Raw genomic sequence first — 22695 nt, forward strand, 5'->3', positions numbered from 1 at the left:
ATGCAGTTTAAAAATATCTGTTTTCAAGCTGCCAGAGAAATTTCCACAAAAATTTGTGTTGACTTCAGGCACACAACAGACAGGGAAAGTTGAGAGACAGTGGAGAGCCCTGATCAATGAATTCTGCATTACTGAGCAGGAAGGGAGGTACAGATTTCAGTTTGAAAATTGTGTTGCCAGTCTAAAGGACTTAAGCACACCTAATTTGACATTAAATACCCAGGTAAGACTTAAAAGTCTCACCTTGCCCCAGTCTAACCATGCTCAGGGTAGCAAGGCTGCAAAAAGATGAACACTACTCCACACCTTAAAAAAGCTACAGACACACAGAAAAAAGCTACAATTCCTGCAGAAATTAATCCTAAAACAGCCCTACAGGGGTTTTCCAGTAAGTGTGATACACAAGGGATGCTGCTGGGGTGAAGCACTGTCCATGCTTTATGGGCTATTTAACTTATTCAGGTTATTATAATTTATTCAAGGCTTATCATTATTTACAAGCCACTGTAATTTATGCTCAGATTCCTGGCTATTCTCCTATGATTAATGGGGTCACTCAGCAGCTACACAGATGGGTCAAGGTAGGATGGGAACATCCAGGATATGAACAGTGCCCTAATGAACTGAGTAACTGAGGATCAGTTTGGTTTCCCTGCAAGACAAATGCACACAAATGCATTCAGACTGGCCTGGGCACATTTGCTGCCATCCCATCTGTGCTCAGAAACAGCAGAAATGAAGTGACAAATACCCATGGATTTTGTCCCTCAGGTCCATGGACTCCCATTGCTCTAGATATGCAGAAATTCAGAACATTAAATCCCCATTTCTCAGCTGTTGATACAGAAGCATTTTAGACATTTCTGCTCTGAATAAATGACATGGGTTGTACTTTTTGCTGTCTTTCCTCTCCTCTCCTCTCACTCTTAAAACTCTGAATCCTGTGGGTGACCACGACACACCTACAAAGTGCTAACACCCTTCACGCAGGTTTTCCTTAGAAGGGAACTTTCCTGATGTTCCCAAATGCAGATTTTTTCAGCCTCGATGCCCTGCTCTAGTGAATTTACATGAAACCACATTTCCCACACTCACCTCATCCCTGTAGAGAGGGCTGGTGTAGTACATGATGTCCATGGCACTGCTGTTGAGCATATCCCGCAAGCCCCGCACCTTGTCCGGAGTTATGGAGTCCACAGTGTCTGGGAAAAATAAAAAAAGGGATTTAAATTACATCCAGGAGTGTGGCAAGCACATTTCTCTCCCTCTCAGGATTTTTCATGGAGGTGCACAGAGAGAAATGAAAGAGAAAACAATTTCTATTTCTGCTCCTTGTTTTTCCCATGTGGAATGTGTTTGGAGAATTGTTTCCCTGGGGTGATTGCTTGGTTGGATTCTGGTGCGGATTGTTTGAGCCTGGTGGCCAATCCAACCCAATCCAATCCAACCCAATCCAATCCAATCCAATCCAATCCAATCCAACCCAATCCAATCCAATCCAATCCAATCCAATCCAATCCACCTGGGGCTGGACTCTCAGAGAGGGTCACAAGTTGTGTTAGAGTTAGAGAAAGTAGTATGTAGTTTTAATATCCTCCTTTTATATAGTATATTAATGTATTTTAGCATAGTTATAATAAAGAAATCATTCAGCCTTCTGAATTGAGTCAGACACCATAATTTCTTCCCATTGGGTTCACCTGCATTTACAATAAGTAGAATGATGAAATAGAATCATGGAATGGTTTGGCTTGGAAGGGACTTAAATCCCATCCAGTGCCACCCCTGCCATGGCAGGGACACCTCCCACTGTCCCAGGCTGCTCCAAGCCCCAATTTCCAACCTGGCCTTGGACACTGCCAGGGATGGAAATGTTCAGAGTTGTGCAAAAATCAAAACCACAGAAAAAGCACAATCAGAGCACACAGATGAGATTTGTGGGGAGAACTCAGAAGAACAGAGTCCTGTACCTCCATCGAGGGTCAGCTTTGATCTCCACTCCACTGGAAGGAATTCCACGTGTGTTGCAAGGTTGGAAAAATACTTTTCTTCCACTTTTCTTGCTGTATCTCGCATCCTACAACAAAGAAATGAGTGTTCTCCTGTGCAGACTACTCTTGGCACAATACATTGCCTGAATTACTGCTTTTCCACCCTTACTACAACATGTAATTCCCTCAATTTCAAGGTTTTATTATTAAATGCTTAAACTCCCATACAATAAAAAAAATTCTCTGCATTGCATGCTCAAAAAAGTCTGAATGTATCAGTCTGGGCTTAACACAATCCACCTAAATTCTATTCAAAGGTATCTGTTAATTCTGGGGAGTTTGGGGCTGACTGTGAAAGGGAAGGATTAGAAAATGAGAATAGAATTAGAAAATCAGAAAATAGAAAAATTAAGAATTTCACCTCTGCTTTGAAATCTAGAATCCACTGAAATCAACCACTTGATCAGTATAGAAGGAAGACAATTCAGTGCTTTTAAACACAAAGAAAATTCTTAAAAATATGGCTTGAAAGAGTAGAATTTGAATTTAATTTTACATACTGAATTGGAAGGCTTGAGAGCTCCAAGGGTGAGAAACAGGATCACTTGTGAGTGTTTCAACTTGCAGGAGCAGATGGAGAGGCTTTTAAAAGACTTTTCATTTTTACAGCATATCTGAACATGAACATTGCTGAACCTCTCTCAAGGGATGAGAAAAACTTAAAATACCTCAACCCCAAAATATCTCTCTGTTGTTTGGGGGAAAATGGGAATAATGGTAAGTTATGTTATTTTAAAAATATTATTTTATTTGTGCTGAGTGGGAAACCCATCATTGAAAAAGGAAAAGCAGCAAGAAATCAGACAAAATATTAAATATCCAGGCATTCTATAAATAATGAGAACCTTTACTTTTGAACAGCTCATCTTTAAAACAATACCCCAAAGTTAATATAACCTATAGACACAACTGTAAAAAAAGCTTGTGAAAAATAGGAGAGATTTCCCAATAACAGATTTCCCCAAGCAGATGCAATTTGTAAAAATTAAGAACCACAAATGAACTACTTTCTTGTAGAGAAATCCCCATGACATTAACAACAGGGACTTCTCTCCCTAAGTAAACTAAAGAAAGATTATTTTAGAGGTAGTAAACTGACTAAAATTTTAAGTTTTATTTCTTTACATCATCAGTAAAAAATAAAAGGTTGTAGGAGAAGAAGTATCCTAAAGGTTTTGTTCTAATTCTTATTACTCTTTCTTTTAATTACTATTAATAAATATTTCTTTATACCCTTTTAAAGTTTTAAACCTACTTTACTTGTCTCCTAGCCCTACCTCACAACAGGAAGTAAATGAGTGCATTCTAGTAAGTACACTAATAATTAACCACCACTAAACCCACCACACTCATTAACCAAAAAATCTCAAATTAACAAACCAAAACCACTACAGTCACTCAGCATCCAAAGCAAGGAACTGTTTTCTTTTCCTTTCTTTCCTTTACCTGAATCCTACAACAGTATTCCTATTTTTGAAGATGAGCACAACAAACCAAATCCAAGTTCCCAGCTCCAAGCATCAAGTTTTTTATTTCTTTCAATGTATTTTTCCTCCTATTTTCCAAGCAACCCCCTTTTAATTAATTCTACAACCAAAGGCACATCTTCCACCTGTCCAAATGGTTTTTAGTGAATTTAATCCCTGAGCTGAGGCACTTTCCTGGGTGCATTAATGCTCCTCTGCTCTTCAGGAGAAGTGAGCCAGTTGAGGATAAATCACTCCCAACACCTGGGACAGGAATTGCTTCAGCTGCTCCATGTGCTGGGCATTCCTGAACTATCCAAAAATCCTACATGGGTAACTGCCAAAAACCCTGCTTTGACAAAGTAGGAAAGGGTATGAAAGTCAATGGTTTGGAAAAAAATCAGATAATTTCCTACACTTACCTCTTCTCCTTTCCTCCTTTTTTTTTTTTTTTTTGTTTTTTTTTTTTTTTTTTGTGTTTTTTTTTTTTCTCCAGGAGAAGTTCATTATGCTACTAAAAAAAGCAGATTAATCATGTACCACATTTTTGAGAGCGGCAGTGAAAACACTCTTCCATCACTGACACTTATTTTCTGATGAAAGAAAATAGAAAAGGAGGAATGTGGAGGAAAAAAGGGGAAGGGAAATGAAATGGCGAAAGGGGGCTAAGAAAAGTTGGGGAAATGGGGAAAAAAAAGGAGAATGGAATAAAAGGGGGAGAAAAGAAAAAAAAGGGGAAGGAAAAAAGAGGGTAAAGGGAAAAAAGGGAAAGAGGGGAAAAAAGGGGAAAGAGGAGAAAAAGGGGGAAGAGAAAAAAATGGGGAAGAAAAAAGGAGGAAGGAAAAAAGGGAAAGGGGAAAAAATAAGGGAAAGGAAAAGAGAAAAAAAAGAGGGAAGAAAAGGGGGAAGGAAAAAAGGGGGAAGGAAAAAAGGCGGAAGGGAAAAAAAGCAGGGAAAGTAATAAAGGGGGAAAAGAAAAAGAAGGAGAAGGAAAAAAGGGGGAAAGGGAGAGAAAAAGAGGGAAAAGGAGAAAAAAAGGGGGAAAAGGAGAAAAAAAGGGGGAAAAGGAAGTAGCATCCTTTACATCCTTTTTTCAAAGCAGGCCTGTGCAAACAGCCAGCAAATGCAACTGCTCAGCATCTCTATTTTTAAAGCCTGGTGTGATTGCACTCCTAATCTCCTGGATTCTTGCCCAAAAAGATAGCAAAGGTTTAAATAAAGCAAAATATCCTGCCCATGATAAGGGAAAAACAAAATTCAGCAGGAGGATCTACTTAAATCAGGGTTGATTTAAGGCCTGACCTCCCTGCCACCCCCACACACAACAGGACATGTGAGAGTCCAAGTCCAGCATGGAAATTCTGGATTATAAAGGAGATAAAATTCCAGTGAATATATGAACATTCCTGGAGTCCCTGAGTGAGCAAAATAAAGGAGATTTTTGGAAAAATCCCCACAGCTCCTTGGTATGGCCAAGTCAGCTTCACTTTCTCTGCATGAAGGAGGTGGTTCTGGCTGGAATAAAGTTAATTTCCTTCCTGGGAGCTGGTATAGTGTGATTTGGATTTAGGATGAGGATAATGTTGATATTTTGATTGTTTTGGCTGTGCTCACCCTGAATCAGGGACTTTCCAGTGTCTCATGCTCTGCCAACAAGGAGCTGCAGAAGAAGCTGGAGGAGAATATGGCCAGACTTATTTCTGGATTTTCTTCAGTACTATTATTATTATTATCATCTGGATTAATTCCCCCATTATTATTATTTTAATTATTGAACAGTTCTCATCTCAACCTATGTGTTTTTTACCTTTTCCCAGTTCTCCTCCCCAGGCTGGGGTTAAAGCTTGACACCAGCAAAGAGGAATTCAGAAACAGTGAAATTAAGGAGGAAATTAGCCAAGCAGCAAATTAAAGCTGCTCAGCTTAAAAGCAGTAAAAGCATAGAAATATTGTCTGAACAAAGCACAGAATTTCAACACAGCAGCAACTACTTGAAGTGAAGGAAATGGTAAATAACATGGTCCTATTAGAGCAGGAAAAACCATCCACATTATTTATTATTATCAGAAGGTGGAAATATTGTGGAGGAACAGTTATTAGACATCCCTAAATCTTTAAATATAACAATTACAGAGCTTTTTGCTGTTTGAAAGGGTCCAGTTCTTACTAATGCTGTTCACAAACTGACACAGAGAGCTTTTTAAAATAAAAGTCAAAGCAAGAAACAGGAGTTTGGAGAAAATAATGTGACCTTGCAATTCTGCCAAACCTTTTGGGAAAAGCTTCAGCTCTCCTCTGCTAAAAACTCTGCTGTCTTTGTGTCTTCATCCAGAACTTTGGAAATGTCAAGGCTGGCTGGACTCAGATGTGGAATCACCTCAGGGAAGTGGAGCTTGTCCAGCTGTGGTCCAGCACAATGGTCCCAAATTTGTAAAATCCCAGAAGGGTCTGATTTGGAAGGGACTTTAAAAATCATCCAGTGCCACCCCCTGCCAGGGCAGGGACACCTTCCACCATCCCAGGTGGCTCCAAGCCCTGTCCAACCTGGCCTGGGACACTTCCAGGGATCCAGGGGCAGCCACAGCTGCTCTGGCAATTCCAGCCCAGCCAGGAATTCCCAATTCCCAATCTCCCATCCATCCCTGCCCTCTGGCAGTGGGAGCCATTCCCTGGGTCCTGTCCCTCCATCCCTTGTCCCCAGTCCCTCTCCAGCTCTCCTGGAGCCCCTTCAGGCCCTGCAAGGGGCTCTTGTTGGAACTCAAAATGTCCCTCAGACATTTTTAGAGGTTCCAGACCCTGGTCAGAAGCATTTGAGACCCTGACAGGCAGCTGGAAACAGCTGTGATTTTGGGTTTGAGCCATGGGATGAGTTACCAAATTTGCAGGTGGAACAAGCAGTCACAAAGGGTTAGATAGGATAGCAAAAGTAGTTACAAAACAGAGGGGAAATTTTTTAGTATTGTACAGGGGGGTTTTAGCACCTGTCCAGGGGGGTTTTTACTTTGTACATGGGGGTCAGAAGTTCTAAGATGGAGGAAAGTGGGCTGATCCTGTTCTCCCTCCTTCTTCTTCCTTGCCTCCATGTTCTTGGTGATGTTGGCACTCACAGATTGGTTTAGAGTAGAAAATCACTTTGTAATACAGGTAGTAGGGATTTTCAGCTCTCCCTAAAACCTTTTCTCCTGCTGGAATGATCCTGCCCAAACAGAACCACTCAGGTCCATGAGAAAACCAAATTCCAGCTCTGCAGGTTTCTTCCTTGGGCCCCACAAAGCTCATCCTGGTACAAGTGCACAAAAGCTCTGTTTCAAAGCCATTTTTGTCACCTGCCACCTCACGGGTGTCACAGGCTGTCACAGCTGCACTTACCCCCTCTCATTGTCTCCCAGCATCCATCTCCTGCTCCCAGGAATCACTGAAATTCCCAGTGCACCACATCCCCCACTGGCTCTGATCAGCATTCTGACAGAAATTCTGAAGAAAATTTGGTTTAATTTCCAGGCAATGCAGCCACAGGCACGTGCAAACCCCCAGCACACACACCTGCTCATCTGTTCTGCTATAAAGATGAGGTTATTAATTCTTTTTCTTCTTCTATCTCTTCAAAATAAATTTCATTTAAAAATTTTTATTAGGTGGCAAATCCCTCTGCTCACTTGTTAAATTAGCACCAACTGAAGTCATAAATCCTCATCTAAACGGGCAGAGAATTCACCTGATAGAAATGTATGTTGAAATACTGACCCCAGAGCAATAATTACTTGAATCTATGCATTGAAACACAAGGAAACAATTCTAATTTATGGTTTTTCTAAGGAAAAAAACCCATTCATGCACAGACACAATGCACACCTTAGAAAGAATTCTGACATATTGCTATTTTCCATACAAGAAGTAATGGCCTGAAAATAGCTACTTTGAGATTCACCATGAATAAAATGTGCCTGGCTGCCTTTCCCTGATTAAAACAATAAATAACAAACACAGATTTTCACAGATATATAGCCTTGCTTAAATTGAGTGTATTCCAGAGGTAAGTTAACATATTTAGAATTATTACTATTTTTTTTTTAATCTCATTCTACTAGTTCTGGGTAGGATTTACAAATACTCCATTAAAAACAGGGAGCTGCAAACTAAGTTAGCTTCAGCTGCTTCCCAAATTTTGCAGAATGATGCTGATGCTAGCAGAGCAAAATGCTGGAAGCTTGAACAAACTATTAATTTTATTTTCAAGTTATCTTTGCAGACTTTCATCAGTCAGATGATCCACGAGAGAGAAATAGGGAATGGTGTTCAAGCCTTAAACGTGCCAGCTTCTTACTCTGAACTCCTGATTTCATAAAATCCCAGAATGGTTTGGGTTGGAAGGGACCTTAAAGCTCATCCAGCTCCATCCCCTGCCATGGGCAGAGAACCTTCCACCACCCCAGGGTGCTCCAAACCCCATCCAAGCTGGCCTTGGACATTCCAGGGATGGGGCAGCCACCTGGGCAATCTCTTCCTCAGTTCCAGGGCCTCACCATCCTCAGAGTGAGGAATTTCTTCCTAATATTTCATCTAAATCTCCCCTTTGTGTCAGTTTAAAGTCATAACCCTTTATCCCATCACCCTGATTGTAAAAAACAGAGCTATGGGATGCTCCCAGGAAAAACCACCTCAACTCTGGCTATTCCCTGCAAAGCCATGTGGATCCATTCCTGGATTTTGGTCACAGAACTGGGGAATGATGCTCTAAACTATTCCCCAGTTGGAAGCTGGAGTTCCCTCAAAGGGAGGGCAGCACTCACTGCCTCTTTGAGGAAATAACACCACTTTATTCAGGAGGAAATTTAGGGCTGCCTTGGGCTAGGCTGAGGTGAGCTGTGAGAATGGAGATGTGCTGAGAGGTGAGGAAATGGGAGGGGGGCTCTTCCCCAGAGCTGAGCTGCAGAAATGCCAACTCCAGCCTCGCCACGGGCACCTTTCAAAAGCAGCTTCCAGACTCAAGTCCTGCTCTGCCACTGCTGTTCTCTGCTGCTCTCAGGAAACTGCTGTGAAAAATTGAAAAATTGCTGCCCCACGACACACACAGAACCCATCCTGCTCCAGAGGAGAGCTGGAAACTCCAGGACGCAAACAAAGGGAGCACGACTGGGATCCACACTTCATCCTTTGGAAGAATACCAGGATTTTGCAGGATCAGAGGCACTGAAGCTGCTTTGTTGGTTGCTCACAGGATCCTGGGACAACCCTGGCAGATCCAGGTGCTCCAGACTCTCCTCCAGCACTGCTTTCCAAAGGGCAGGAAGGCTTTGCCCAGCAGGGAGGTGCTGGCACAGAGCCCTGCAGGCACTCCTGTAATCAATTTTGTGTGTAATAAATATACACAAAACAAGCTCCTCCAAGCTCCTCTCCCAGCTCCATCTGCCAGATGGAATCCCACTTTTTCAGAGCAACTGGAGGGATGCAGCTTCCAGCTGTGATGGTGTGGGCAGGTAAAAGGCAGAAACAAGGGATAGGGGGAGGCTGGGAATGGGAACAGCCCTGGGGATGCACCCAAATCCTGAACAGGCTGCTCAGCTCTTGCCCAACACCCAGCCATGTGTTAGGTAATAAATATACACAAAACAAGCCCCTCCAAAAGCATTTCATGCCCTGTCACCTTTTACCTCTTGGCCTGAACTTCTCTTGAAAGACAGGCTCAAGTTGAAACCTGTAAGCCAATATTTACCAGCTGGGTGCTTAATTCGGAATTAAAACCTGCACCAAAGGATGAAAAACAAGCATTTAACACGTATTTAATGCAATGCAAGCATTTAAATGGAACACAAAGCTGCCAAATACCTGAAGAGCTAAAATTATAGAAAACATTTTATAGGAAAATCTTCATCTGAGATTCCAGCAGCACACATGAACGCAGTGAAAAGCTTCTGAGAGGCTCTGCCCGGGCTTGTATATCAATGGAAATGTACCAAAATAGCTATTCCGAAGTAATTATCCTAATGATAATCCACAATTAAAATGCTTTATAATGGGACTTGCAATAAAAATGTAATTGGTGATTAGGCCAAGATGCTGGTGCTTGTGCAGACAGCAATTCCTGGGCCGTGAACAGCAGCACAGACAAAAGTGATTTTGGAATCCAAAGAGGAGACTCAGACAGAGGCAGAGCCCAGAAGTGACACCACACTGCAGCTGCTCTGGAAAAGCACGGGAGACATTTCACTCATTCCCCCAAGCTCAGGAGATGATGAAATTTAGTTCAGCCTAAAGGTTTGAAGCCTGCCTAAGGCAGGTGAAAGGTCTGACCTCCACCTGGGTCAGGTAAAACAAAAAAAAAAAAACAGGAGCTTTGAAAAGGAGGTTGGGAAAGTGGATAAGAACATTTCTGGATGTGCAGAGGAGGCACCAAGATGATCAGAGGGATGGAGAAGCTCTCCTGTGAGCAAAGGCTGGGAGAGCTGGGATTGTTCAGCCTGGAGGAGAGAAGGACCTGGGGTGACATAAATGTGGGAAGGGGAACTGGAGAGGGACAGGGAATGGCTCCCACTGCCAGAGGGCAGGGATGGGTGGGATATTGGGAATAAATTAAGGAATTTTTCCCTGTGAGGGTGGGCAGACCCTGGTACAGGGTGCCCAGAGCAGCTGTGGCTGCCCCTGGATCCCTGGAAGTGCCCCAGGCCAGGTTGGACAGGGCTTGGAGCAGCCTGGGATGGTGGAAGTTGTCCCTGGCAAAGGAATGAGATGAGTTTTAAGCTCCCTTCCAACCCAAACCATTCCATGATTCTAAATTATACTCAGATGTTGGAGTTCTGGATGCTGAGAATTTCAGACTTTCTGTGCTGACGGAGTCTGACCCCTAGGAGAACTCTGCATTGACCTGAGGCTGTGGAGAAGGCTTCCAAAATTAGCACCAAAATGATGAGTGTGTAGTTTGAGTAGAAGTGTGTAATCTGCCAAGGTGAAAAACTGAAGAGTTTAGAGTTTTAGAATATAATAATAGACATAAAACCAGACAGAAGTTTTAAGACAGAAGCTAGTCCTTCTTTATCTTCTTCCTCATGGGTTTGGGTGGTAGAACCAACACTCAACATGTGTAACAACATCTCTCCCTCCCATTCACCCACAAATTCAACAAAACCACAGATCAACTTCCACCAAAAAAAAAAAACCCAAACATTCCAAATAACAATACATGAGTGCATACAGCAAAAAGACACCCCAAAGAGATTTATTTTAAAGCTAACACTCTGCCTTATCACAAACCAAGGAATTCCAGGATTCTGCACCTGATGGCAAATAAAACCCCCTCCAGTTAAGGACATTCTGCCACAATACCTTGGTTTGTATTAGGCAGAAATACAGATTATAAAGCCTTCTCCCTTAAAGAACCATCCCTGTGGTACCAACACAGCTCCGAGCTCCTGCTGGGGCAGCTGAATCTCTGCTCCAGCCTGGAGCAGGGAGTGTCTCATCCCAGAAAAGCTCCCAGGGAATATCAGTGCTGACAGGAGCAGCTTGTTGCACCAGCTGCTGTGCTACATTTAGATAATAAATGTGTTTAACTACACAGAGAAACAAAATTTATGTCACATCCAGCACAGACCTGCTCATCCAAGCATCCCTAAGATGCAGCTTTTCCATTTACCTACTCACAGGACACCCTGCAACCACAGCATCCAGCCACGCTAATGAGGAGCTGCAGTCCTTAATGAAATTAGCATGGATAATTTGGAATTTCCCTGTTTTCAGCTCTGTAACCAGCAGGATCTGCCTCATGAAGCATCAGCACCAGCTTCTTCTCAAGTTGCTAACCTTTTAAACCTCATTTTTTTATAAAGTTTAACAAATCTTTCTAACTTGTCAAATGAGCTCTGGTGGGGTCCAGCTACAGGTTTCCTACCAAAAAATGTGCATTTAAAAGGAAAAAAAAAAAAACACCACTGACATCTTCTCTCCTTTGTTTCGACTTAAAAGTGTGAATGGTCAAAAAATACTTTTCCTTATTAATTTTCTTTTTCAAAAGGCACCACTGTGACCCTAATGGAGAAGCATGTAAAATAACACCCCAAAAACCAAACAGAACACAAATATCATGGCTGAAGGTGCTAAGAGAAAGTGCCAGTATGACTTGGGAGAGCTTGGCAGACATTCCTTCTGAAATCTCTCCCTGCAACATATGGGATGTTCCTCACTGATAAGTTTTAAGTTGTTATTTGAAAAAAAAAAAAAAAAAAAAAGGAAAAGAAAAAAGATACTTCAATTTAAAATGATGCTTTAATTTGCAAATTTTGTGCAGAATGCACAATTTATGCCAATAATTAGCATTTTAAAAGGCTATGCAATGCTGTCTGGTATTTCTTGAGGATATGAGTGAGATTTACTGAAGCAGATAAAGTCTTGTGTCCCTTTTTGAGAAAGTATTTCATATGCTGTGCAGCCAATTAGAGCAGGACTCATGGAATGAACATCTCTGCACTGTGACCTGAGCTGAAGTTAATCCACCCATATAACCCCTGCATCTATGGAAAATGGAGGAGGGAGAAAGATAAAGCAGAAAAATATAATTATTCCAAGGCTGAAGTTTTATTTCTAGTCACTGTTAAAACAGCAGCTTATACTGAGGCTATCTGCATTCCCAGTATAACTCCATCCCACAAAACCTGAAGTTTTTACATTTATTTTGGTGATTAACTTTGAGCCAAGGGCTGTGGATCCTTTTTCTCTCTGCTTTGGATTGCTGGCTCTTAAACAAGGTGAATAACAGAGCAGTGAAGCGGCAGGAAAGGGGGTGGGGAGCTGCAGGTTGGTGCTTTGAGGTGACAAATGACACACAAGTGACATCAAAATGTTTACCCAGAGGAGGCTGGAGTGGCACAAAGAGCTGTGGGGACACAAGAGGTTGACAACACGGATGGCACAGAGCACAGAGTGACCAAGGGAGGGTGGCAAAGCTCCCACCACCAAATCCCAGCACTCCCAGCTCTTCTCACAGGAGCCACTGGGTCTGTCAGTGCTCCTGTCAGTGCTGGGGGAACCTGGAGCTATTTGGGACACACTGATTGAACCATCCACATCTGGCATTAACAACATTTTTGCCTTCTCTTCCAGCTAATGAGGGATTCCTCAGTTCCACCTCGCCCTCCACACAGCTGCCATCAGGACTTGGTAATTTTTCTAAGATTCAAAACCATCTTTTCAGACAGATTGCTTTGGGTTGGAAAAGACTGAAGAGATCATGAACTTCCAACTCCTGGCATGAGCAAGGATTCCACCCACTAAACCAGGCTCCAACCTGGCCTTGAACACTCCCAGGAATGGAGCAGCCCTGGGAAACATCATTCCTAAGAGCCATTTGCAAAGCCAAAGGCATTCAGTGAAGGGATTTCAGAGCCTTTTTGGTCACATTTTGCTTTTCAGCCAGGCTCTGTGCACAGAACTCCACGAGCAGCCTCACAGCTTCGTTCATGGAGGGCTCCTGTCCTGTTAGGAATGACAACATTCCTGCATCTCCCCATTCCCCCTCTTTTTCAGGATGCAATTTGCTTGCCCACTGTCCCAACAACCAGCTCTGAGAGATTCCACTCCGAAATTAACTTTCCCATTCCACTTAATCAAAAATACTCAGCTCAGTTCCTTCCCAGTCATTACACATTGAATTCACCCAGGTGCCACTGAGAAAACATTCCCCAAATGAGAAATCTCTCCCTGCTCAGCAAAGCCACTGTGACAGATGAGCAATACCTTGATTGACTCTCACAATTAACAGGAAAAATCAGGTATATAGGTTAAAAAAAAGTTGTTTTTACCCCCTGAGTTGTTATCAAGGGACAGCTGGGGTGGGATTTTGGAGGCTCAGCTTTTGACTATGGTGACATCAGGATTTGAGGAAGTGATCTCCACCTCTGGACAGCAAAGAAGGGGTCGATGGAGAGAACTTTGGGAGGGGTTAAAGGGTTAAAAGGCAAAACCTCCATTGTGTGGGCGAGCACATGGGGAAAAATCCTTTGCTTTGGCACCATAACATTTTCTCTATTCAGTCTTCTGCTGTATTTTTAATAAGGTTTAATGAACCTTTCTAAATTTATGAAAAGTGAGTGTCTATTTCTCACACCACTGACCACAGGAGCCAGAATTTCACACAGAATCCTCCAGGCTGGAAAAGACCTCCAAGGTCAACGAGTCCAATTGCCACCTTGTCCCCAGCCCAGAGCACTGAGTGCCACATCCAGGAATTCCTTCCACACCTCCAGGGATGGGCACTCCAAACCTCCCTGGGCATGCCCTTCCAATGGATAACAACCCTTTCCATGGAGAAATTCTTCCTGATGTTTCCAAGCTGAACCTCCCTTGGCGCAACTTGAGGCCTCGTCCTCTTCACCATCTCCCCAAAAGCCACAAGTGCTGGTGATAAAATCAGAATAAATCTTTGCTCTTCTGGCTCACAGCTGCTCTCCCTAAGTTCATACATCCCAATTAACAGAAAAAAAAGTGCACCCACAACAGAAAATGACTCAGGGGAAGAGGAGGAGAGGGAAAACAGGGGAAGATCCAGCCCCAACCAAAGGCTCTGCTGTCATTTCCATTCAGGCTGCTTCAAACATTCCAAAGCACTCACATGGCTGTGTTTTTGATGATCCTTCCTTGGTCCATTTTCTGCCCAATGCCATGCACAACAAACACAATGTGACTAGTCTGGGGTGGCTTGTCCTCTAATGTGGCTTCTTCCACATAACCTCTGTGTAGCCTTGTCCCACTGCTTGAAGCTGCAGGAAGAACATTACCCCACATCAGTGACATTCTGCCAAAGTGCAGTGCCCTCCTCTGCTGACAGAAGCTTGGCTTTTCTCAGGCCAACACGTTGAAAATCGCATTATGTAATACAGAACCAGAAAATCAAAGGATTGGCATCTATTTTTAAATATAGGCACTTTTAAACCCTGAAATATTTGAGCAGGTAGGTGATAGCAATAGCAATTTCCACTGCAAAGGGAATTAATTTCAGGTATGTTTTGAAGAACAACTCTTCAGAAAATAGTTGTGTAACTGTACACCCACTCTGACAGCACAAAACCCTTCTCCTGGGTGTCTCAATCAATGAAATTCCTTCTGTCTCCACATTACTCTCACAGCATGGAAGGATCATGGAAATGGCCACATAAGTGATTAAATGTTGTCACTTTATCCACCCCAATTAAAGGAGCTGGTTGAAAACCTTAAAAAGTTATCATTTTGATAGGGAAAACTTGCTTTATTTCGAGCTGATCCAACCTGGAATTCCCCCCTTTGTTCTTCAGCTCAGTGACCAAACCCAAAATCAATTCTCCATGGTATATGTGGGCATTTTCTCCCTGCTGTGCTGACAAACCCATGGGCACAATGAGCCTCCATCCCCCTCTAGTGACACTCAGGGGACCACACCAGGCACCAGTGCTGGCCTCAAAAACTGGAAATAACAGCTTATTTTGGTTTTAAAGAGGAGGAAAACACCCCAAACCCACTAAGGGCATTTTTTACCCAAGACAGGTTTTGTTTACCAAGTGAGTTTCTCTTTGATATTTCTCCCCCACAAATCGTTTGGGACAGATCTCATTATTTATTACACATTATCCCAGTGGTGTTCTGGATAAATTACTTCATTTCTTCTGGAACTGAAGCACTGAATGATATTATTTTCTAAAAGAAGCATTAATTAAGTGCTCACCCAGTCCTGGGGGGTAAGAGGGCATTAATTACAGGGCAGAGAGATGCAGAATAAAGTCAGACCTGTGACCTGACCTTGTCTCTTCAAGGAACAAACCAGACCTGGAAGTTCTTGTTCTGGTGTCCTGCACAGGACAAGTTCCCATTTTCCAGGCTGGAAATAATCTGCTTTTTCCCTGAGAGACACCACTCTCTCTTCCAACCATCACAGCTCTGCTGCCTTTCTGACTGGGAGTGCTGAGTTTAAACGAGCCTGAATTTCTGCTGGAAATAATTTCTGTTTAAATGCCCTTTCCTGTCACTTCATATTTCTGTTCCATGAACAGAAAAAAAGGCTGGATGGAAGTGGGGAGAGGGAAGGTATGGTCATGTATTTAAGGAATGCATCACAGTATCTATGTACCCAGCAGTAAAATTAAGGTTGCAAAAGGAACTGTAATCCTTGTATTATTACAGGAATAATTCTAATTTTACAGTAGCTTTTGGAGTCCGCCACTGTAATATTTTCATGTATTTGTTATGTAGTGCTAACTGCTGCATCCAAACCCATCAAAATATGGAATAAAATTAAAATACAGTAAATCAAATATGTAATGTAAATAAAATAAAATAAAATAAAATTTAAAAATATTCACATCTAGTTACAATTATTTACACAAGCTAAGGACTCTGAATACTCATATAAAGTAAAAAATGCAATGGCTAAAGTGGGCTACTCACATTAAAACTTGAAATATCCTTTTGGAGTTAAAGCAACAAACTTCAAATGCTGGCATTTACAATATTCTTTACAAAGTCTGGGAAAGATTACCTTTGGAAAACCCCAACTTTTGTGTAACAGTCCTTGCAATTTTGGATGTTGTGGCATCACTGTACAGATACACTTCATCCACACTGTGCCAGTCCACGTGGTTACGGCTCAGCTTTAGACTGTGAATAGCTGCAGCAAAAAGGAATAAATAAATTGAATTTAGGTGGGGAAGGGGGGAAAAAGAAAACAGAGACAGAGAGAGAGAAGGGTGATTTACACACAGGTTAAAATCTAGAGCTCCATTATACCTAAATTTGTGTTATTTCTTACCTCGAGGAAATTTTTCCAGCTGGGTTTAACCCTGAGCAGGACAAGCAGCAGTTTCAAGACCACCTGGGAGGACACCACATCATTCCCTTCCCTCTCTCATTTTGGGGTGGGAAGTACCCTAAATATTCCCTTAAAGGGGGCAGGGTAATGGATCCTGAAATACTAGAGGTGGGTGTGATGAGCAGGTGGCTGCCCCAGGTATTTCCATCATTTAAAAATGGAATTTCAGCCCTCTCTGCCATGAGAGCTGCTCTGCTCTAACACAGAGGCTCCCAAGGCTCTGTTGCATTTCTTCCCTTTCAGAAATATCCCAGAGCTGGAAATGCAGCTCAATGAGCCTCTGAATGGGCAATTTCTGGCACAGAACAGAATTTAGCTCTTTCAAAAGCCACTAAGAGCTCTGGTGGTTGGGTGTTTTTTTTTTTTTTTTCTGTGTGCTGATTGTGTTTTTCCAGATTTGGACCCGATTGAGCTCCTGGCCAGACCTCATGACACACAGGCTGACTGTCAGGATTCAACAACAGGCACGTTGTGATGCAAATCAGAATCATCTCAGTCTTGGAGCTTGCAGGAGCCAAGCAGAGCCACAGCTGAGTTACAATAATTTGGATTTCACCAAAATTCACTGCTGAGGTCTCCTCGAACGTTGGGTACAGAGCTGACAACAGCAATAGCCCTGTGACCAAAGAAATGGTGATTTAATTGTCACTGCTCATGCTGGGAAGTCCAAAGTCATGGAAAACACCCAGAGGGGCTGTTTGGGGGTTGTTTTTTTCCATCGCAAGCAGAGCTCTAACCTGTCTCCTCCTTGAATCACCCACATGAATTTTTTGCACTCTCCTAAAAACGTTCTGAGAAAGCCTGAGCCATCACAATTTCCAGTTTTAACTCTGCTACAGCACAAACCAGCTGTGCTCAGCCAGATGTTGTGACCTTTCTCCTGCAGTGTTTTTTGTTTCTCTGCCAAAGCAGACAGACTTGACACAGACTGATGAAAAACTGAAGGAAATCTGTAAGGAACACGGGGATTAAGAGAGGATTAGCCCCTGTGTTGTGGTAAACAACTGATTCACCAAAATAACTGGAATTGCATCGTGGTTTTACACTGGCAGAGCAGGAAGAGGAAAGAAATAAGCCTGACTTTGAAGAGAAGAGATGGTCTGTCCAGGAGGTCTTCAAGAATTGTTCCAATCTGCAAAATCCCTCTGAGAGTATGATCCTGGGGAAGCTGGCAGAGGAGGGATGGAAGTTTGATACCTTGGGAGGGTGTTGTGTTCAACATCCAAAAAAAAAAAAAAAAAGAAGAAGGGGAAGAAATGTGGTTGAGTCTCTTATTACCACAGGAAAAACAGCAGTTTGTGGTGGAGTGATCCTCAAATTCCTTCTGGAATCGAGCCCAGCCTCTCTATTGGAAGGAACATAAAGGAACAAGTAGCTTTTCCCTACCCTGCATCCATTATTCCCACTTGGGAAGAACAAATTCCTCCTTTTTGTGCTCTTCACCCAGGTACCACTGAGAAAACATTCCCCAAATGAGAAATCTCTCCCTGCTCAGCAAAGCCACTGTGACAGATGAGCAATGCCACGACTGACTCTCAAAATTAACAGACAAAAATCAGGTCTATAGGTTAAGAAAAGTTGTTTTTACCCCCTGAGTTGTTATCAAGGGACAGCTGGGGTGGGATTTTGGAGGCTCAGCTTTTGACTATGGTGACATCAGGATTTGAGGAAGTGATCTCCACCTCTGGACAGCAAAGAAGGGGTTGATGGAGAGAACGTGGACATGGAAGGAACATCAACACCAACTACAAGATGTGGAAGCATCAAAATACTTCCAGAGAAGTTCAGCAGGGCCAAGTGCAAGGTCCTGCACCTGGGGCAGGGCAATCCCAAGCAGAAATTCAGGCTGGTGGGAGAAGGGATTGAGAGCAGCCCCAAGGAGGAGGATTTGGGGGTGCACCCAAAGAAATGTCACCAGCAGAGAGCTGGGGCTGCTCAGTCTGGAGAAGAAAAGGCTCCAAGGAGAGCTCAGAGCTGTTGGAACCCTCATTACTGGGAATTTCAGACTTTCTGTGCTGACAGACTCTGACCCCCAGGAGAACTCTGCATTGACCTGAGGCCGTGGAGAAGCTTCCAGAATGGAATGGCAGAACTGGGATTGTGGGGGTGGATTTGAATAGAAGTGTGTAATATCACAAGGTTGAAAACTCAGAGTTTAAGGGTTTAGAATATAGCAATAGATACAAAGCAAGATGGAGGTTTTAGGGTGGAGGCTAATCCTTCTTCCCCTTCTTCTCCATGGGTTTGGGTGGTTTTGTGTAATTGGATAAAAAATCCACATTGCAGGCACTGGTGGTTGGTTATTGGGTTAAAAGTGAAAATAATTGAGGTGTCATTTCTTAATTGGACAGTTTACCCTTAAAAGGCCTTTCAGAGAGAAAGATGGGGCTCCATTTTTAGTTTGTTGCAGTGAAGTGCTGCAGAACTCAGGGTTTGTAAGACTGTCACAGAGATAAGAACTAACAAACATCTGAGTCCCAACAAGGAATTCCATCACACACATTTAATCCCAACCCTGGAGAAAAAAAGAAGATAAACCTCAACAGGGCCTCGAGGGGCTTCAGGAGAGGAACTGGGGGCAAGGGATGGAGGGACAGGACCCAGGAAATGGCTTTTAACTGGAAAGGAGTAGGTTCAGGTTGGATTGGGAAGGAATTCTTCCCTTGGAGGGTGGCAGGCCCTGGCACAGAGTGCCCAGAGCAGCTGTGGCTGCCCCTGGATCCCTGGGATCCCCAAGGCCAAGTTGGACGGGGCTTGGAGCAACCTGGGATGGTGGAAGGTGGAACTGGATGAGCTTTGAGGCCCCTTCCAAACCAAACCATTCTGGGATTCCAGGCAATATTCAGCACTATTTCTCTGCATATTTAGCAGCACTTTCAAAAACAACCTTAAAAATTTGGTCTGCAATTAAAAAAAACACCACCTGAAAGTGGCAGTGACCCTGTCCCTTGCCTGCAGGGTGCCTCCTCTGAGCTTTGCTGCTCATGTACACGTCACATTCAAGCTCAAATAAATTTCTTACAGCACCTGGACTATGAGCTCTTCCTTTTTACATAGAAACAGAACAAAACAAAACAAAAAAATTTCATGTGTTGGTCCTTGCTTCCCAATTTTCCTTTAGCCACAAAATATCAGGATTTTTTTAGGTAAGTGGCAGGATCCAGAAGAGGCAAATGGACCAAGCTTTCCAGAAAATTTAAATTTTGCCAGTGAGCTAATACATTTTGCAATTTTATTTGACGTATTTACATTTCATTTCTATTCTCTCAGTAAGTTTTGCTTACCAACACATTCCCTGCTTTGCTTTGGAGCATTTTTTGCCTCTTTTTTAACCAAAAAAATATCTTTGGTAATATTTTTGTCTTTACTTTTTAATTTCTATAAACTCTGTGATGTCTGTTCATCCTCAAAGCCTGAATGTGATGCCCACAAACATTTTTGCCTCAGGCTGGATGGGGCTTGGAGCAACCTGGACTAGTGGGAGGTATCCCTGCCCATGGCAGGAGGCTGGAATGAGATGGGCTTTAAGCTCCCTTCCAACCTAAATATTTCTGGGATTTGACTCTGTGATTATTTGACAGTGAAGAGATTGTTAAAACCCTTGAGAGTTCAACCAAAAGCAGCTTCTGCTGCTGACAGCCCCAGGGATGTTCATAGTGAGACAGGGGAACATAAAAATGTGTCATTGGGGAGGATTTGACAGCAGTCTGAAAAGAAACATCCTAAAAAAAAATTTAAAAAAAAATAAAATTCGAACTGTGCTTTGCAGGCATCACAGACTGGGTTTGAAATGGAGCCTGAGGGAGGGCAAGTGATGTTTCCTGAGGGTGAGGAGAGGATTGACACTGCCTGTGCAGAAGAACTGTCCTGTGAAGCTCCAGAGGGGCTCAGAGTGGCAGCTCGGGGTGTCCCAGGTGCCAGGGAGCCACCAGGGCGTGTCACAGGCAGGCACAGAATTGAGATGAGGCAGCAGGACAGGGGAAATCTCCTCTTGTTCATTCCTCTGCTTGCTGCATCCTCCAGGGACACAAATTCCACACCTGAGGGGTCTCTGCAGGGCACCAGGCTGCCCAGGACATCTCTGCCACAAATCCTCAGAAATCTCCCTCTCTGATGGAATCTGTGGGGTTTAGATGATTCTGAGATTGTACAAAGTTTTTGTCTTTGAGCCTTGGAGCTAAAGAAGTTGTAAATCTTCTGTGTTGGATTTTAAGGTTGTTTATTCTGTTTATCTCTAACATGTTCTGCTGCCCTGCCCAGCTCTGTCCTGCAGGGCAGCGTGTGGGGCTCTGCCCTCAGTGGGATGTTACAAACACTAAATACTAGAAATTATGTGTGCTATATTTACAATAACGTGCCAATATCTACCACCTACATTGAACAATGCGTCTTTAGTTTAAACCAATAGAAAAATGCTAATACTACAGTAAAACATGGAAGACATGAAGAAGGAAAAGGGCAGGACACACCCAATTTCCTCTATTTTGTCTCTTTTGAACCCCTTATCTAGAATCCTAAAATTTTACTTTTGCACCCGTGCCACACTTAATTATTACTGATATCAAACACTCAGAGCTGGTAATTGATCCTGTAAGATTGAAAACTCTTTTCCATGGCCAGAGATCACAGCCAGTGTCTCTGGGGGCTCTGTCCAGGGGGGTTCCTGACCCCTGCCAGGGTCCCAGGGCAGCCAGAGGGAAGCTCTGGATTCCCAAACCTCTGGACTTGACTTCTTGTGGATTTATTCCCACAGACCTCCCTCTGTAGGAGCATCTTCCCCAGATGCAGAAAAGCCCTGCAGAAAAGCCCAGCACACTTTTCTGGAGGAGAGAAGGCTCTGGGGAGAGCTTGCAGCAGCCTCCAAGAATGTGGAGGGGATTTTAAAAGGGGGGGGGAGCAATTTTTACACAGGGAGATAGAGAGAGGATAAAAGGAAGGGTTTTAAACTAAAGGAAGAGAAATTTAGATTAGATTTAAGGAAGAAATTCCTTTCTCACAGTGGTGATGCCCTGAGGGTGCCCAGAGCAGCTGTGGCTGCCCCTGGATCCCTGGAAGTGCCCAAGGCCAGGCGGGACATTGGGATTTGGAGCAGCCTGGGATAGTGGAAGGTGTGGAATGAGATGGGATTTAAGATCCCATCCAACCCAAGCCCTTCTGGGTTTTAAAATCCCATCCAGCCCAAACCCTTCTGGGATTTTAGTTAGGGATTAAAGGCCAAGTGCTTGGAGATGAGGCCAAATTTTGGGTTCTTTTGTAGCCAGAACTTAAAACTGGAACATTCAAGGAATACCAACCAAGACAGTGTGAGTACATGAAAAGCTCAGCCCTGCTGGAAGATGGAATCAAGAGAGGATTTCCTTCAACTGAATAAATCAACGGTTACTATCACACAAACCTCCAGTTTCACCAAGACAGATGAACACAGAGGGGAAAAAAAATCCCCCTAAAAAGTTGAAATCTGAAAAATGAATCACAAAACACAGAACAGATATTCCTAAAGCCTTGCAGGTCCTGATCTCAATGAGGTTTTTGACTCAAGGAGTCAAAGAAATGGAGAATAAGTGAGGAGCAGAAGCCCTGCACTGTTTGGCTCATGGCAGGGATGTGCCCATGGAAAAATCCTCCCAGCCCGAGGAGCTGAGACCTCCTGGGGCCAACTGCTCACAATTAAACACCTTTTTTAGCTAAATACCTGCTTCTCTACTTGATGCTTTCATCCACCTGCCAAGAGCAAAGCACAGGGTGGATCTTTTCTCCCCAGAGTTTGATGGTGCTCAAGTCAAAATCAATCCAGGGAAAAGCATCTTTGAAGTGCTCAGGGCTGCCACTGCCTCCAAGGACAAAGGAACTCTCATTCCAGCCAGGATAAAAAACCAGAGGAGGGACACAAACTGTCTCAAAACCTCTCCTGCCTTTTTTTTTTCCCCATCTAAGATTTTTAAATTAATCTGTCTTGCAAGCAGCAGGTGCCACACAAAAGCCTGACACATGGTACAGGGAGCTGAGAGCATAATTTGGCTGTTTTTTTTCCCTTCTGAAATGAATCTCAGGTTCTGGTACATAAACCTGTAGATTTAAAAACCTTTTCTTATTTATTGTTTTTTTTTTTAAAGGGCCATTAAAAAGGCCATTGCTCTTAATTAAAAATGTCTCACATTGCTGTCATTTTTACACTGCACTTCACTACTTCTCAATTCATCACTGTCACTATTTGTCACACAACCACCTAATTTCAATTTTTTTTTTTTTTTTAATTTGAGCACATTCAGTACCACAACTATGGAGCATGATTTGAGGGGGGAAAAACACACAGCATAATTTCAAAATTTCAGTTTACAGAAGAAAAGGCAGG

At 43.1% G+C, this 22695-nt stretch overlaps 1 protein-coding gene across 2 annotated transcripts in view; it reads right to left on the minus strand.

The window, feature by feature from the left end:
- Window positions 1-22695, minus strand: part of DDHD1 (DDHD domain containing 1) — a 65008-nt gene that overhangs the window by 22972 nt on the left and 19341 nt on the right. For both annotated transcript variants that reach the window (XM_077783885.1, XM_077783884.1), the window contains 4 exons: window positions 16014-16142; window positions 14118-14265; window positions 1971-2077; window positions 1096-1202 (listed from right to left, as the gene is read on the minus strand). In XM_077783885.1, coding sequence (XP_077640011.1) covers window positions 1096-1202; window positions 1971-2077; window positions 14118-14265; window positions 16014-16142 — 491 coding nt within the window. The remainder of the gene's footprint in view (window positions 1-1095; window positions 1203-1970; window positions 2078-14117; window positions 14266-16013; window positions 16143-22695) is intronic.

This window comes from Lonchura striata, chromosome 6, assembly GCF_046129695.1.
Source record: "Lonchura striata isolate bLonStr1 chromosome 6, bLonStr1.mat, whole genome shotgun sequence".
Classification (NCBI taxonomy): Eukaryota; Metazoa; Chordata; class Aves; order Passeriformes; family Estrildidae; genus Lonchura; species Lonchura striata.